The sequence below is a fragment of the Dendropsophus ebraccatus genome, chromosome 10, assembly GCF_027789765.1.
Source record: "Dendropsophus ebraccatus isolate aDenEbr1 chromosome 10, aDenEbr1.pat, whole genome shotgun sequence".
NCBI lineage: Eukaryota > Metazoa > Chordata > Amphibia > Anura > Hylidae > Dendropsophus > Dendropsophus ebraccatus.
The window spans coordinates 42,313,360-42,325,971 of record NC_091463.1 but is presented as its reverse complement, the minus strand read 5'-3'; the positions used below and the strand labels follow the sequence as shown (position 1 = coordinate 42,325,971).

Here is a 12,612-nt window from a genome sequence, read left to right as displayed (position 1 = left end):
GGTGGAGTTGGAAGACACTATAAAACATATAGCTTAGAGTTAAATCGTCTGGTCCAGATCGGTATCCGTCAGAATTTTATAAGTCTCTTAGAGAGGAAGTGTCTAAAATGCTTCTAGAGGTTTTTAACTTGGCTTAGTAAGATTGAGAGACGTTGTTACAATAAAACATCAGCCGGGTGGATGCCGAAAGGCATTTGACAACGTTAGTTGGAATTGGCTCAGATTTGTTCTGGACCGCTATGGTATTACAGGCAACTTCACCAATTTTATTGATGCAATTTAGAGATCGCCCAAAGCTGAGGTTAATACTCTGTGGTTTCTCTCAGGTGTTATCCCACTGCAAAAGGGTACTCACCAAGGGTGGACCTCTCTCAACATTTCTTTTTAATCTTGCTTTGGAACCTTTGACAAGAAACCTGATATCATCTTCCCTATTCCAGGGGCTGAAATTAGGTATGAGCAGGGCTGTGGAGTCGGTAAGCCGCAGCTCTGACTCAAACTCAGACTCCTGATTTTATTAGGGACTTACTCCAAATCCCAACTCCAACTCCAGCTCCTTCATAATTTGCCAGTCAGACCCCAGGGGAGTTATTTATCACACTGCTGTAAAGTAGATCCGGCTCAGCAGCTTCTGTGTAATGTCTTACATGATCATGGGGTGACTTCTGAGTGAATAAGGAAAGGTGTAAAGCAGATTCTCCTCTTGTGTGTGCAGTTGGCAGCTAGTCTCCAGCGACTATGTCCTGAACAACTCAGAGCTAGACTAGATGGAGCAGGTGGTCTTTTCCTGCTGACAATCTATGTTTCTAACTAAATATTCACCATTCACAAAGCAAAACTGCTAACGGCCCCACAGGAACTACCCGCTCAGCCAGTAGCACACACACACACACACACACACACAGCCTGCTGCAGCCTTAGCACACACAAACACACAGCCTGCTGCAGCCATAGCACAACACAGCTGGCTGCATCCATAATTCACTGAGACACACACACACCGCTTTCTGCAGCCATAGCACACTGAATAAAAACACACAATCTTCTCCCAGAGAAAAAACAATACACTGAGGACAGAGGTTACTGCTACAATACTTATGGCTTCTTCTCCTCCTCCTTCTCTGTATTGCACAGGATATCTTCATATTACACTGCTGCTCATATACAATCATCCAGAAAGAGAACAGCACAGAAAGAAACAAGGAAAGGTCCACACAATGGACCCTTCCAGCTCAGAAACAAACTGCCAAATAGTGACCGCAAACATCTCCTCCACCACCCTTATCTAATAGGGACAGTGCTTTGTTACTGATATAGGGTGTGTGCACACTGAGGAATTTAGGAGGAATCCGCTCTTATTTCAGCTTGAAATTCCTCCCGTAAAATATGAACAGAGCAATGTCCCATAATGTTCAATGGGATTTCCGTTCTGTTGTTCACACTGCTGAATTTCAGAGCAGAATTTTCTGCCTCAGATCTGCTTTCTGCCCGAAGAATTAACATGTCAATTATTTATGCGTATTCTGCTAGATGAATCCTATAGAAGTCAATGGGGGCTTGATTTCTGCTCAATTTCTGCTCAAATTCTGCTCCTATTCTGTCAGAGCTGAATAGGCGAGCAATTTCAAGCAGAAAACGTTCCTCTACAAATCCCCGAGAATTCCTCAGTGTGCACATACCCTTAGGGTATGTGCACACTGAGTAATTTTGACGGAAACTTTGTTGCGGAATTCTGAGCTCGCGGACTGTGGCGGGCGCGCGCGTCTCGGCCCATGTCATAGACTCCATTCTATTCACGGGCGGATTCCGTCCTCCGTCCAAAGAATGAACTTGATCATTCTTAGGATGGAGAATGGAATCTGCCCGTGCATAGAATGGAGTCTATGACACGGGTGGAGACGCGAGCAGGCACAAGCGGCGGATTACACAACGGAGTTTCCGTCTGTTTTAAGCAGTGTGCACACACCCTCATGAAGAAAAGTTCCTTAGATTGATAGAACATAAAATATATTGAGTTTTATAAAATTCCTATCAAAACTCAATTATAAAATTTTTTCCGACTCAGCGATTCTGACTCCACAGCCCTGCCTATGAGATTAAATTAGTCAGTTTTGCTGACGACATGCTGCTCTTGTGGAAGCTCTGGAATAATACCTTTCAAAAATATTCCAGACATTTACATATTTTGGATCCTTCTCTGGGTATAAGGTGAACACAAATAAATGTCATCTCCTCTATTTAGGTACTCTGCCAAGATCACTAACCTCAAAATCTTCAGATGATGATTGTTTCCTCCTCAAATGCATTCTTGGGAATTAAATTTGGGCGGTCTCCATTTTCTCTATATAAGCCGAATTATTAGCCCCTGATAAACAACATAATTCGTGAATTGGACAGAGAGAAACACCTGCCCTTTCACTTGTCGGTAGAGCGCATCTGATGTTGAGCTTTTCCAAATTAAAATATTGGCCTCAAACAATTCCACTTCTCCTCAAACATGACTGTATTCAACAATTGCAGCAAGCCTTTATATGATTGCTATGGAAAAACAACAGGTTTAGAATTATAAGGCTATATTGCTATCAGCAACAACGGCCGTACTTTGTGCGGTGCGGAACGGTGCCTATTTTGGTATGGAATCCCGGCCGGAGGGTATACACATCATATACGCTCCGGCCGGGATCCCGTGCGGTGCCGCTAAGAACTGACATGTCAGTTTTCTGCGGCCGTAGGAAACCCTGTCAGTTCACACAATGAAGCAAGCTACTCCGACTGCTTGCTTCATTGTGTGCTATCAGGAGTTCTGATGCGGGCGCGATGATCTGTGCAGAGACCGCCGTTCCGTGACTAATACGTCTAATACGTAGTGTGAACATAGCCGAAAAGTGTATAAAAAAAATTTGGTTATCTACAAATCTAAGGGGACTTCAACTGCCAGACTTTAGACTCTGCTTAGACTTTAGCTATCAACTAATAATAATTGTTGCATTTGTGTTACTCATCTGTTAGTGTTTATGGATTTCATTTGTTAGAGTTGATATCCTTTATATTGGATATCCCTATCCTGACCTTGCAGTTTTACCCATAAAGATCACCCTACTTTAATTTATTTTGGTATGGAATAGAAAGGACATGGAAAGGGTTGTTTACTATTTACCATAATAGTTAGTTTGTTAAACACTGGATTCTATGATAATCAGTCTTCTTCAGCACGCAAATGACTAACAGCCAGCAGGGCCTATTCCAGCTTTTCTGCTGCCTGAGGCGAGAACTGCTAAAGCGCCCCTTTCCACTCATGGTGAGTGCTTGGGTTAAGCCATTTATTGTCAAACTGCAACCAAAAACATCCAAATGACCCTGATCAAATGTTTACATACCCCAGTTCTTAATACCGTGTATTGCCCTCTCTAACATCAATGAAAGCTTAAAGTCTTTTGTGGTATTTGTGGATGAGGCTCTTTATTTTCTCAGATGGTAAAGCTGCCATTCTTCTTGGCAAAAAAAAAACCCTCCAGTTCCTGTAAATTCCTGGGCTCTCTTGCAGGAACTGCACGCTTGAAACTTCCCGTTGCTCTGCTGTAGCCAATGATAGGTCGACTTGGCCTTGTGTTTTGAATCGTTGTCATGCTGGAACATGCTAAGTACATCCCATGCGCAGCTTTCGGGCTGATGAGTGCAAATTTGTCTCCAGTATTTGCTGATAACATGCCGCATTAATCTTTCCTTCAAGTTCGACCAAGTTTTCTGTGCCTTTGTAGCTAACACATCCCCAAAACATCCGCTATCCACGTCCGTGCTTTACAGTAGGAAAGGAACTTTCATCACATTCCTTGTTGGCACCTCACCAAATATAACATTTATGGTTGTTGCCGAAAAGTTCGAATTTGTTGACATCACACCAAATGACCTTGTTCCAAAAGTTTTTCGGCTTGTCTCTATGCTGTTTGGCATATTGTTGGTGACATACTTTATGGCGTTTGGGCTGTAATGGCTTTATTTTGGTGATTCGACTATTCAGCTCATTTTTCTTTAAGTTCCTCCCTATTGTGCATCTTGAAACAGCCACATTGTTAGTTTTTAGTGAGTCCTGTATGTCAGCTTATTTAATCGTGGGTTTTTCATTAAATCCCAAACAATTTTCCTGGCAGTTGTGGCTAAAATTTTTGCTAGTCTACCTGACTGTGGTTTGATTTGTACAGAGCCCCTGATTTTCCATTTGTTGATCACTGTTTGAACACTGCTGACTGGCATTATCAATTCCTTGGATATCTTTTTGTACTCCTTTCCTGTGTTATACAGTTAAACTGACTTTTTCCATAGATCCGTTGACAATTCTTTTGCTTTCTTCATGACGCACAAACCAGAAACATCAGTGGCTGGATGAAACATGCAGCTTTTATGCGCACAAACACAGATTACAAGCAGACAGGTCAGAGATGAGGATCTTCCCTTTAGTAGCCATTTAAACCCATTTGTGGCAACTTCTGTGCATGTCGTCAGGCAAAAATCACCAGGGTATGTAAACTTTTGATCAGGGTCATTTGGATTTTTTTGATTGTCATTATGATTTAAAAAGAGAAAACACAGTAGTTTGACAATAAATGGCTTCATCCAACCATTTACCATGAGTAGAAAAAAGTTTTTGTATTATTCTCATTCTTATTCTTTGGGGGGGAAACTACAAGAAAGCAAAAATTCTGCTGATGTATGTAAACTTTTGAGCACAATTGTAGTGGTCAGGGTGCAGTTAAACCCAGTGACTCACAGGTGACATCTTCTCTCATTAGAGTTGTTCACTTTCTCTTTTCTTCTCTATTCAGTCCAGGGCATCATGATGACTTCTGTTAACCATGACTTGTCCCCTGCATCAGACAAATAGGCTCCACACTTTTCCAGCACCCTCCTCACCCCTATACAATACCTCATCCATAGTGCCCTAATATGAATAATTCCCCCTATTTGACACCCACACAGTAGCTAGCCCCTTTTCTTCCTTCATGCTGTAAATACCTCCCTTTTGCGGTGACACGTAAGGGGGTATTCCAGGTAAAAAAAGCCAAAACACTTTTTTCCTATCCTATAGGAGTAGGAAATCGCGGGAGTCCATTCCTTGTACCCTTTGCTGATCTTCTTATCAAGCCCCACCGGCACTGTTATATAAAGAGCCAGGGGTACGATGTGTGCCCCGCGGCTCCATTTATTCCTATGGAACTGACGTAAGGAGCAGAGTATGGGATGTGGCTGGCAGCTGAGTTAAGATGCAAACTAGCTGAGCTCCTGCTTATACAACTCCAAAGAGTCATACAGACCCCGCATATTACTTTACTTTTATTCTTTCCTGCTGAACTTTACACCCAAGGGACCTACCCTTATGAAAAGAATGTCTAGGAGGGTTAAAGGACAACTCCCGCGGGACCCCCCCCCCAAAAAAAACACAGACACACACAGACACCATACTCACCATCCCTCCGGTGACGATCGCCACTCCATTCGCTCACCGTCACCGCCGTCTGCCGTCCAGCGATGTCTCTGATTTCCGGGTCCTGGGGATGGAAAAGGCTGCCAGTGCGCTTGCGCACCCGCAGCCTTTTCATTGGCTGGAGCGCATCACATGGCTTCCAGCAACCTCAGCCAATCAGGGCTGACGAAGCTGGAAGCCATGTGATGCGCTCCAGCCAATGAAAAGGCTGCTGGTGCGCATGTGCACCAGCAGCCTTTTCCGTCCCATTCACTCTCTATGAAGACGCAGAGGAGGAAGAAGACCCGGACCGCCCCCCAGCTCTGACGTCGTCGTCACCAGTTGCCGCCCGGGAGAAGAGGACCGTGACGATCGTAATGTATATATTCTTTAACTTCCAGGCGGGGGGGTCGGGGGTCCGAAAGTGGGGGAAGGGGGCCAGACCGGGTATTTAACCACATTACAAAGTTATATAACTTTGTAATGTGTGTTAAAGAGTCACTGTCGTATTTTTTTTTTTTTTTGCAGAAATCAATAGTCCAGGCGATTTTAAGAAACTTTGTAATTGGGTTTATTAGCCAAATCTGCCATTATCTGCATGTAAAAAGCCTTTTCCCAGGTCCCCCCCTCCTTCCTCTTTTTCATCCACTCTGAAAAATCTGAAAATTGTGACTTGTTGCAGGAGACGTACCCTGTCTGCTCTAGGGAGAGGTGAGGGGGGAGGAGGAAGGAGGGAGTTAGCCGGCAGCAGAAAGCAGATAACAGAGGATTACAGGCACGGAGCTGGGTGACAGCTGTAATCTGAGCTCAGACAGGTCACTGGTGATGGTCAGAACAGATAACGAGTGAGGGATTTGTAGATTAACTCTTTGTTGTCCTGTTTTGGTCTTTTTTTTAGCTCTCTCCATAGGAGAACAATGAAGACAGGGGGAAGAGCTTCAAACTGCTTTTTCATGATAAAAATGCATTTTTCGGATAATAAACCCAATTACAAAGTTTCTTAAAATCGCCTGGACTATTGATTTCTGCAAAAAAAAAATTCACGACAGTGACACTTTAAATAAGCTAAAAAAAATTTTCGTGGGAGTTGTCCTTTAAAACAATTGTGCTGACGGGGACACAGAAAGACTTCTCCCTGGCGCCAGCTGAGCAAGTTGATGGCACCCCTGCTGCAACTAGCATTGCAGACTCCCTATACAGTGCTTCTGTCAGAGCTGAGCAGGCGTCCCTCCTGCTCCCAGGAGGCAGTGTCAGGCGACATCGGGCAAATCCCCCTCCCGCAGACACCAGGTATTGCCCGCTATTTGCCTCCTGGTCTGAAGAGAAGGAGGGGGAGAAAACGGTGAATGGTGCAATCAGACCGCAGTTGGCCCCAGCTACAGCATTTTCAAGCCCACTTACCAGCCCCTTTTTCATGTCCGCATCCTGGGAAGCAACGGGTGCAGCAGCAGCCATCCCTGCACACAGCACAGTTTTGCTCTCCTCCCGATAAAAGGGACTCCTCAATTCTCCCCATGCCCAGCGAGAGCCCAATTGAACAAAGGACATCCCTGCAAAATGCCACCACTACAGATCCTTTACCCCATGCTTATACTCCTGGTGTTGATGATCGGGGCTCTTTTGATGCCTTTCCAACTTACAAGATGATGCTCATGGCACCAGGGGCGTTGCTAGGGTCCTAAAACTTCCGGTGCACGGGCCCGCCATAAGTGTTTTGTGAAGGAACCCAGTGCAGAAGCTAGTAACCCCAATGACTGCTCTATTAGCACAGCTCTATTGCTTCCAAAATAACTGCGGCTAAGCAGACACAGGCAGACACTCGCTCTGGGCTCCTGTCAGGGTCACTATCATCGGTACACCCCAGTGGTGCGCACTACTGAAGGTGTGGCCCAGGCAGCTCCTTCAGCTCCTCCTGCACACAGAGCCTCTGGGAGGCTAGCTCCTATCCTCTAGACCATTGTGTCCCAACCTTTTCTACATCAGGGAACTCCCACCAGAGAACATTCTGCAAAATGCAAAAATCTCATTCAGTGACTCACAGGTGACGTCTTCTTTGATCTGCGATGTTCTTTTTTCCTCTCCATCAGGCCCAGGCCTCCATGATGATTTCTTACACTTACAATTCGTCTCTTCAGAACCTGCCAGACAAACATCTTAGGCTCCACACTTTTACAACAACTTCCTTCCATTTTCCCCTCCCATAGGGTCCCATACAGTAGCAATTCCACTGTTTGGTGCCAGTAAAGTGTCCACCAGTTATAAAGTTCCCCCCTCTGCCTGCAATTAACCTGACCCCTCTACACACACACTACGCCACCTGACCTCCCCACACTGTGCAGCCATCTAGTAGTCAGGTTCCCCTCTGTGCCTCCGTAAAGTAGTCAGGTCCTCACTCTGTGCATACATATTGTAGTCAGGCCCTTCCCTGTTCCCCCTTATACATTATTATATAAGGCCTTCCTCTGTTCCCCATACAACTATAACTCCCATGGTGACTGACAGGTCTACCTGTGAGGAATCAAACATTGAGACTTCAGAATATGTTGCCAAACCCGAACAGATCGGCTCAGCACTAGACAGGGTATGATGTGAGCTGCAGTGTTGCAGCAAATGGAGAGCCACCGTTTAGGGAACACTGCAAAATAGTCTCCATAACTGTTAAGGCACGATGGGAGTTGTAGTTTTAGGGATTACTGGAGTATGGGCTTGTGACTCAGAGAATCCAGGGGCCACATGACATGTCCCATAGAGCACCCAGGGTCCTGGCTCTATCACTGTGGATAGGCCCGAAGGATCTTTACCTTTCGGTCCTGGCTGTCAGACTCCACCATCCTCAGCATGTTGAAGGTGCCTATGCCCTGGTATACCCCTGTAAACCCCCCCCCCCCCCCCAGCCACTGGGACGGTGCCAAGGTGAACAAGAATTGGCTGCCATTGATTTTAGGTCCGGCATTGGCCATAGCGCGGATACCGGCCCCAGTGAACTTAAGCTCTGGGTGGAGCTCATGGGCGCCCTGCCCTGTACCATAAAGACCATACAGGTCCGGGGAGCGACTTGCAGCCTGTCAGTAACTTCTCCTGCGGCCTGTCGGGAGCCTGTACTGCAAGCGCTTCTGATGAATGCAGGGTCCCGACAGGCTGCAAGAGAAGAAGTGCCCTCAAAAGATACCCCTGGGGGTTATAATACCCCCGTGCAGCAGTCTGAGGTGGAGGAGCGCGGGAGGAGAAAAGCTTGGCGCTGCTACGGCCGGCTTTTGTGCACAAGTGGAAGCAGGATGACGTCACTGGAGCGCAGGAGAGAGGCAGGGCAGAACCGTGCGGCTGTCCACTGCGGCCCTCCGTCCAATGAAGAACGGGGAACGTCACTGTAGTGGTTAGGCACCCGCGGGCTACCAGCTGAAGTAACAGCAGCATGGGGCCTCTGATAGTAATCTATCAGAGGCCTCGGCTGCTGTTATTTCGGCTCTGGCGGGATAAAAAAAACTTTCGGGGCTAGGCTGAATTCATTCGGGGCTTGGCCCCGGAATGTTCATGCCTAGCGACGCCACTGCATGGCACTAACACTGTATTCAGGCTAGCTTTGATCGTACTATTACCACCATCTGCGCCTCTGTAAAAGCTGTGGAAATTAGGGTACAGCACACAGAAAACAAGGTAGAAAAGATTGTTGAAGCTCTTAACTCCTTAATTCATTCTTATTACGAACTGGATGAGGAAGTTAAGCAGCTGAAGAGCACTCTAGTGGTCTTAGAAGATCACTCCAGATGCAATAATCTTAAACTTAGGGACATATCGGAGTCTGTGTATGTTGCAACCTCGATCTACTTCATTACGCCCAATGCTTTATTAAAGAGATGTTCCCAGACCTAAGCATATGCCATCTGACACGCCTAGGGATACCTTGGTACATGTCCATTTTTTTGTGAAAACGATTTAAAGCGGCTTTTCTAACTGCCATCAGGAAGAAAGTATCAATTTCAGACAGATACAAAATTCTATATAAATGGGGATATCCAGCACGACTAATTGTATCTAAGGGCACTACCTCTTCAGTGATTTGCAATTTGGAGGACTGTGTAAAGCTGCTTGACACCTGGAATATCTCGACTCACCTACTAAATGTCTCTGGCTCTTGTCTAACTTCAAAGGGACGGACTCTCTGGCAGGGACTGAAATCCCCTAACAAAGGGCGTCACTAGCTTGATTCTGGCAACTTTTCACATCCTTTCTTGGATACCCTTTGGCATTCGCTGAACTTTTGTGCCCTGGCTTTTCTGCTTATGGGTTAGCAGTTCTTCCATAGCGCCAAAGATGACACGTGTTTGTCTTACTGTGTAATTTTGTAATCAGACTGTTGTTCTTGTCACCGCATGGGGTGTACGTTTGTTTCCTCCTTTAGGTAACTTATGAAGTTTCCACTGCAACAAGTTATATATGCTGCTGCATTATACTGGTACTTAGCACTACATACATACTATACTGTCATGTCACTGTTATGTTTCATGTTCTACCTGTATTAGTGTTGACATCCACTCTGCACAGCTTATTGCCCAGGTTCCGAGCCCTCAATTGCGCCTTTTCAGAGTTGCAACTATGTTAATGGGTCTTCGGATACTTCTATTAAGCGTGGACCCCATCAGGAGGCTATTTGCCCCGCCATTGTGGACTTGCACTCTTTATGCCACTTAGAGACTTATACGTACATTTGCTTACGTGATGGTTTGTCGATTATTTCATCCTGTGACATAGCCGTGCTGACTGAACTATGTTGTTTAATTTTTAGTGTTTGTAAAAACTGTAAAAATTTCAATAAAAGCTATTGAAAGGTAAAGAGCAGAGTACAGCGCTTTTCCGGAATGCTTGGCTCTTTCCGTCGCTTCATAGAAATGAATTGATACAGAGATCAGCAGGGGTACAGAGGTTAGACCCCCGCGATAGCCAGCTTTTCCCTGGAATACCCCTTATAATGAGATCCTTTTTGCACCTCCACACTATTATTATCCCCCTCTGTCTCTTCATGTAGTCATAATCGCCCCTCCTGTGTCCCCATGTTGTCATAATCGCCCCTCCTGTGTCCCCATATAGTCACAATGCATCCTGTAGTCCCTCTTTTGTCCCATAATCCTCATAATCCCCCTGTATTCCTCCTCCTGTGTCCCCCTGTAGTGCCCCCCCCCTGTGTCCCACTGTAACCCCCACTCATGTGTCCCCCTGAAGTCCCCATTATGTGTCCTCATAATCAACCGTAGCCCCCCTCTTGTGTCCTCATAATCCCCCTCTTGTTCCCCTGCTGTGTCCTCATAATCCCCCTGTAGTTCCCCTCCTGTGTCCCCTGTAGTCCCTCTCCTTTTGTCCTCATAATTCCCTTGTAGCTCCCCTCCTGTGTCTTTATAATCCCCCTGTAGTCCCCCTCCTGTGTCCCCTTGTAGTCCCCCATCTCCTCCATAAGTTAAAAAACAGTCAGTTTCAGTTTCTGCTCCTGTAGTTAGTGGCCATGCATTTAATATATGCACAGATGCTCACTATTAAGGGGAGGCCCATGCTGCCCCCTCAAGGGTCTTTTGATCTTATGCCTGAGGCAAAGTTTTTACTTCGCCTCATGGCAGATGCAGCCCTGACAGCTAGATATATTGCACAATTCTCATGATGGGATGCTAATTCGGACTGTACTTGACTCTTATGTACTTACCCTAATGCTCTGATGTCTTTATGCATGTCTAACCCTGATGACCAATGTCCTAATTTACAGGTTCTTGTGATTGAACTGTGTTAATTCTTGTTTCTAGAATATTTCCAAACACAAATATCAAAATCGGGAAGTCTTCCTGGCTGATGTTAATTTAATTTCTGCAAATAGTGTAAAATACAATGGTAAGTTCTCACTGACACTGACTCTTCTCTAGTTTGTTTGAATAGGATTGCATGATTGACAGCACAGGTGATAGAATCTCTCAGGATTTCACTGATATCTTAAAGGGGTTTGCCACTTAATAGTAAAATTGTTTAATGTGAAGTATAAGTAAGTGTACTCACTGTATATACTGACAGCAACTCCCTGTATGCCTCATAGAACGAAAATCACACTGCCCTGCTCTGTGGTGAGTCTGTCCATAAGGTGGCCGATATATAGGAGCATGACACCGTGCCCTGCCCACCGTTGTACTTCACAGAGCCTGTATATGCCTATGGTGGACACTGGAGGTGCAGCATGGTCACATCCTCCTCCATGTTGGACATCTTATGGACAGCTTCACAACGGAAGAGGGGTGTCTGATTTTAGTTCTGAGGTAAACAGGGATCTGCTGTCAGCAAGTAATGTGAATACCCTTATTTGTCACACAAACAATTTTACTAAAAAGTAGCCAACCCCTTTAATCACATGTGTAAACTGCTAACCAAAAATTAGCGTTTTTTTTTTTTTTTTTTTGCTTGTCTTGGATAGGCGCAGACCTTGTTACATCTGCAGTGTGTGATAAGTCTTAGGGCCCTATTACACGGGACGATTATTGTGTGAAAAATCGTTATGATCGAATTTAAACAATAATTGCTCTGTGTAATTGCAATTGTTCGTATGTCGTTGATCGTTGATTTAGATCTGAACCTAAAATTATCGTTAATCGTTCGCTGTAATTCCACATTTGTTCGCTAATAGTTCAGCATTTGTTCACTAATCGTTTAGTGTAATTGCACATTGTTCATTGTTTTTCTGGGATCAGAAGGAATAAACAATCATAGTATTGATCGCAGTAACAATCGTAACTAACGACTATTGTTCTGTGTAATATGGTAAACGATTTCAGGTTAACGATAAACAATCTCTTTTGCGATTGTTTATCGTTAGTTGTTAATCGTTAAAAATCGCTCCGTGTAATAGGACCCTTAGATGCCTGATAAAGTAATTGCCACATAAAGTGTTTGGATTTGCAGTTACCAGGTTCCTTTGTCATGTTTGTTTGTACATATTATGGTTATACAAGACAGTGAATTGTTCTATTTTGTTCATAGGGTCAGACAGTCAGTACAGTAAAACAGCACAGGAAATTGTCAATGTTTGTAGCCAGACACTTGCTGAGGTAAGCATAGTTTGGATGGTTTTAAGGTCAACAGTATATTACACTTTCTTATTTTACACTGATTTGTGATTTGTTCCCTTT

General features: G+C 44.9%; 1 protein-coding gene across 3 annotated transcripts in view; it reads left to right on the top strand.

Annotated features, from left to right (window-relative positions):
- TAF1 (TATA-box binding protein associated factor 1) overlaps positions 1 to 12,612 on the top strand; it is a 221,148-nt gene that overhangs the window by 151,577 nt on the left and 56,959 nt on the right. For all 3 annotated transcript variants that reach the window (XM_069943702.1, XM_069943701.1, XM_069943704.1), the window contains exons 33-34: positions 11,245 to 11,329; positions 12,464 to 12,531. In XM_069943702.1, coding sequence (XP_069799803.1) covers positions 11,245 to 11,329; positions 12,464 to 12,531 — 153 coding nt within the window. The remainder of the gene's footprint in view (positions 1 to 11,244; positions 11,330 to 12,463; positions 12,532 to 12,612) is intronic.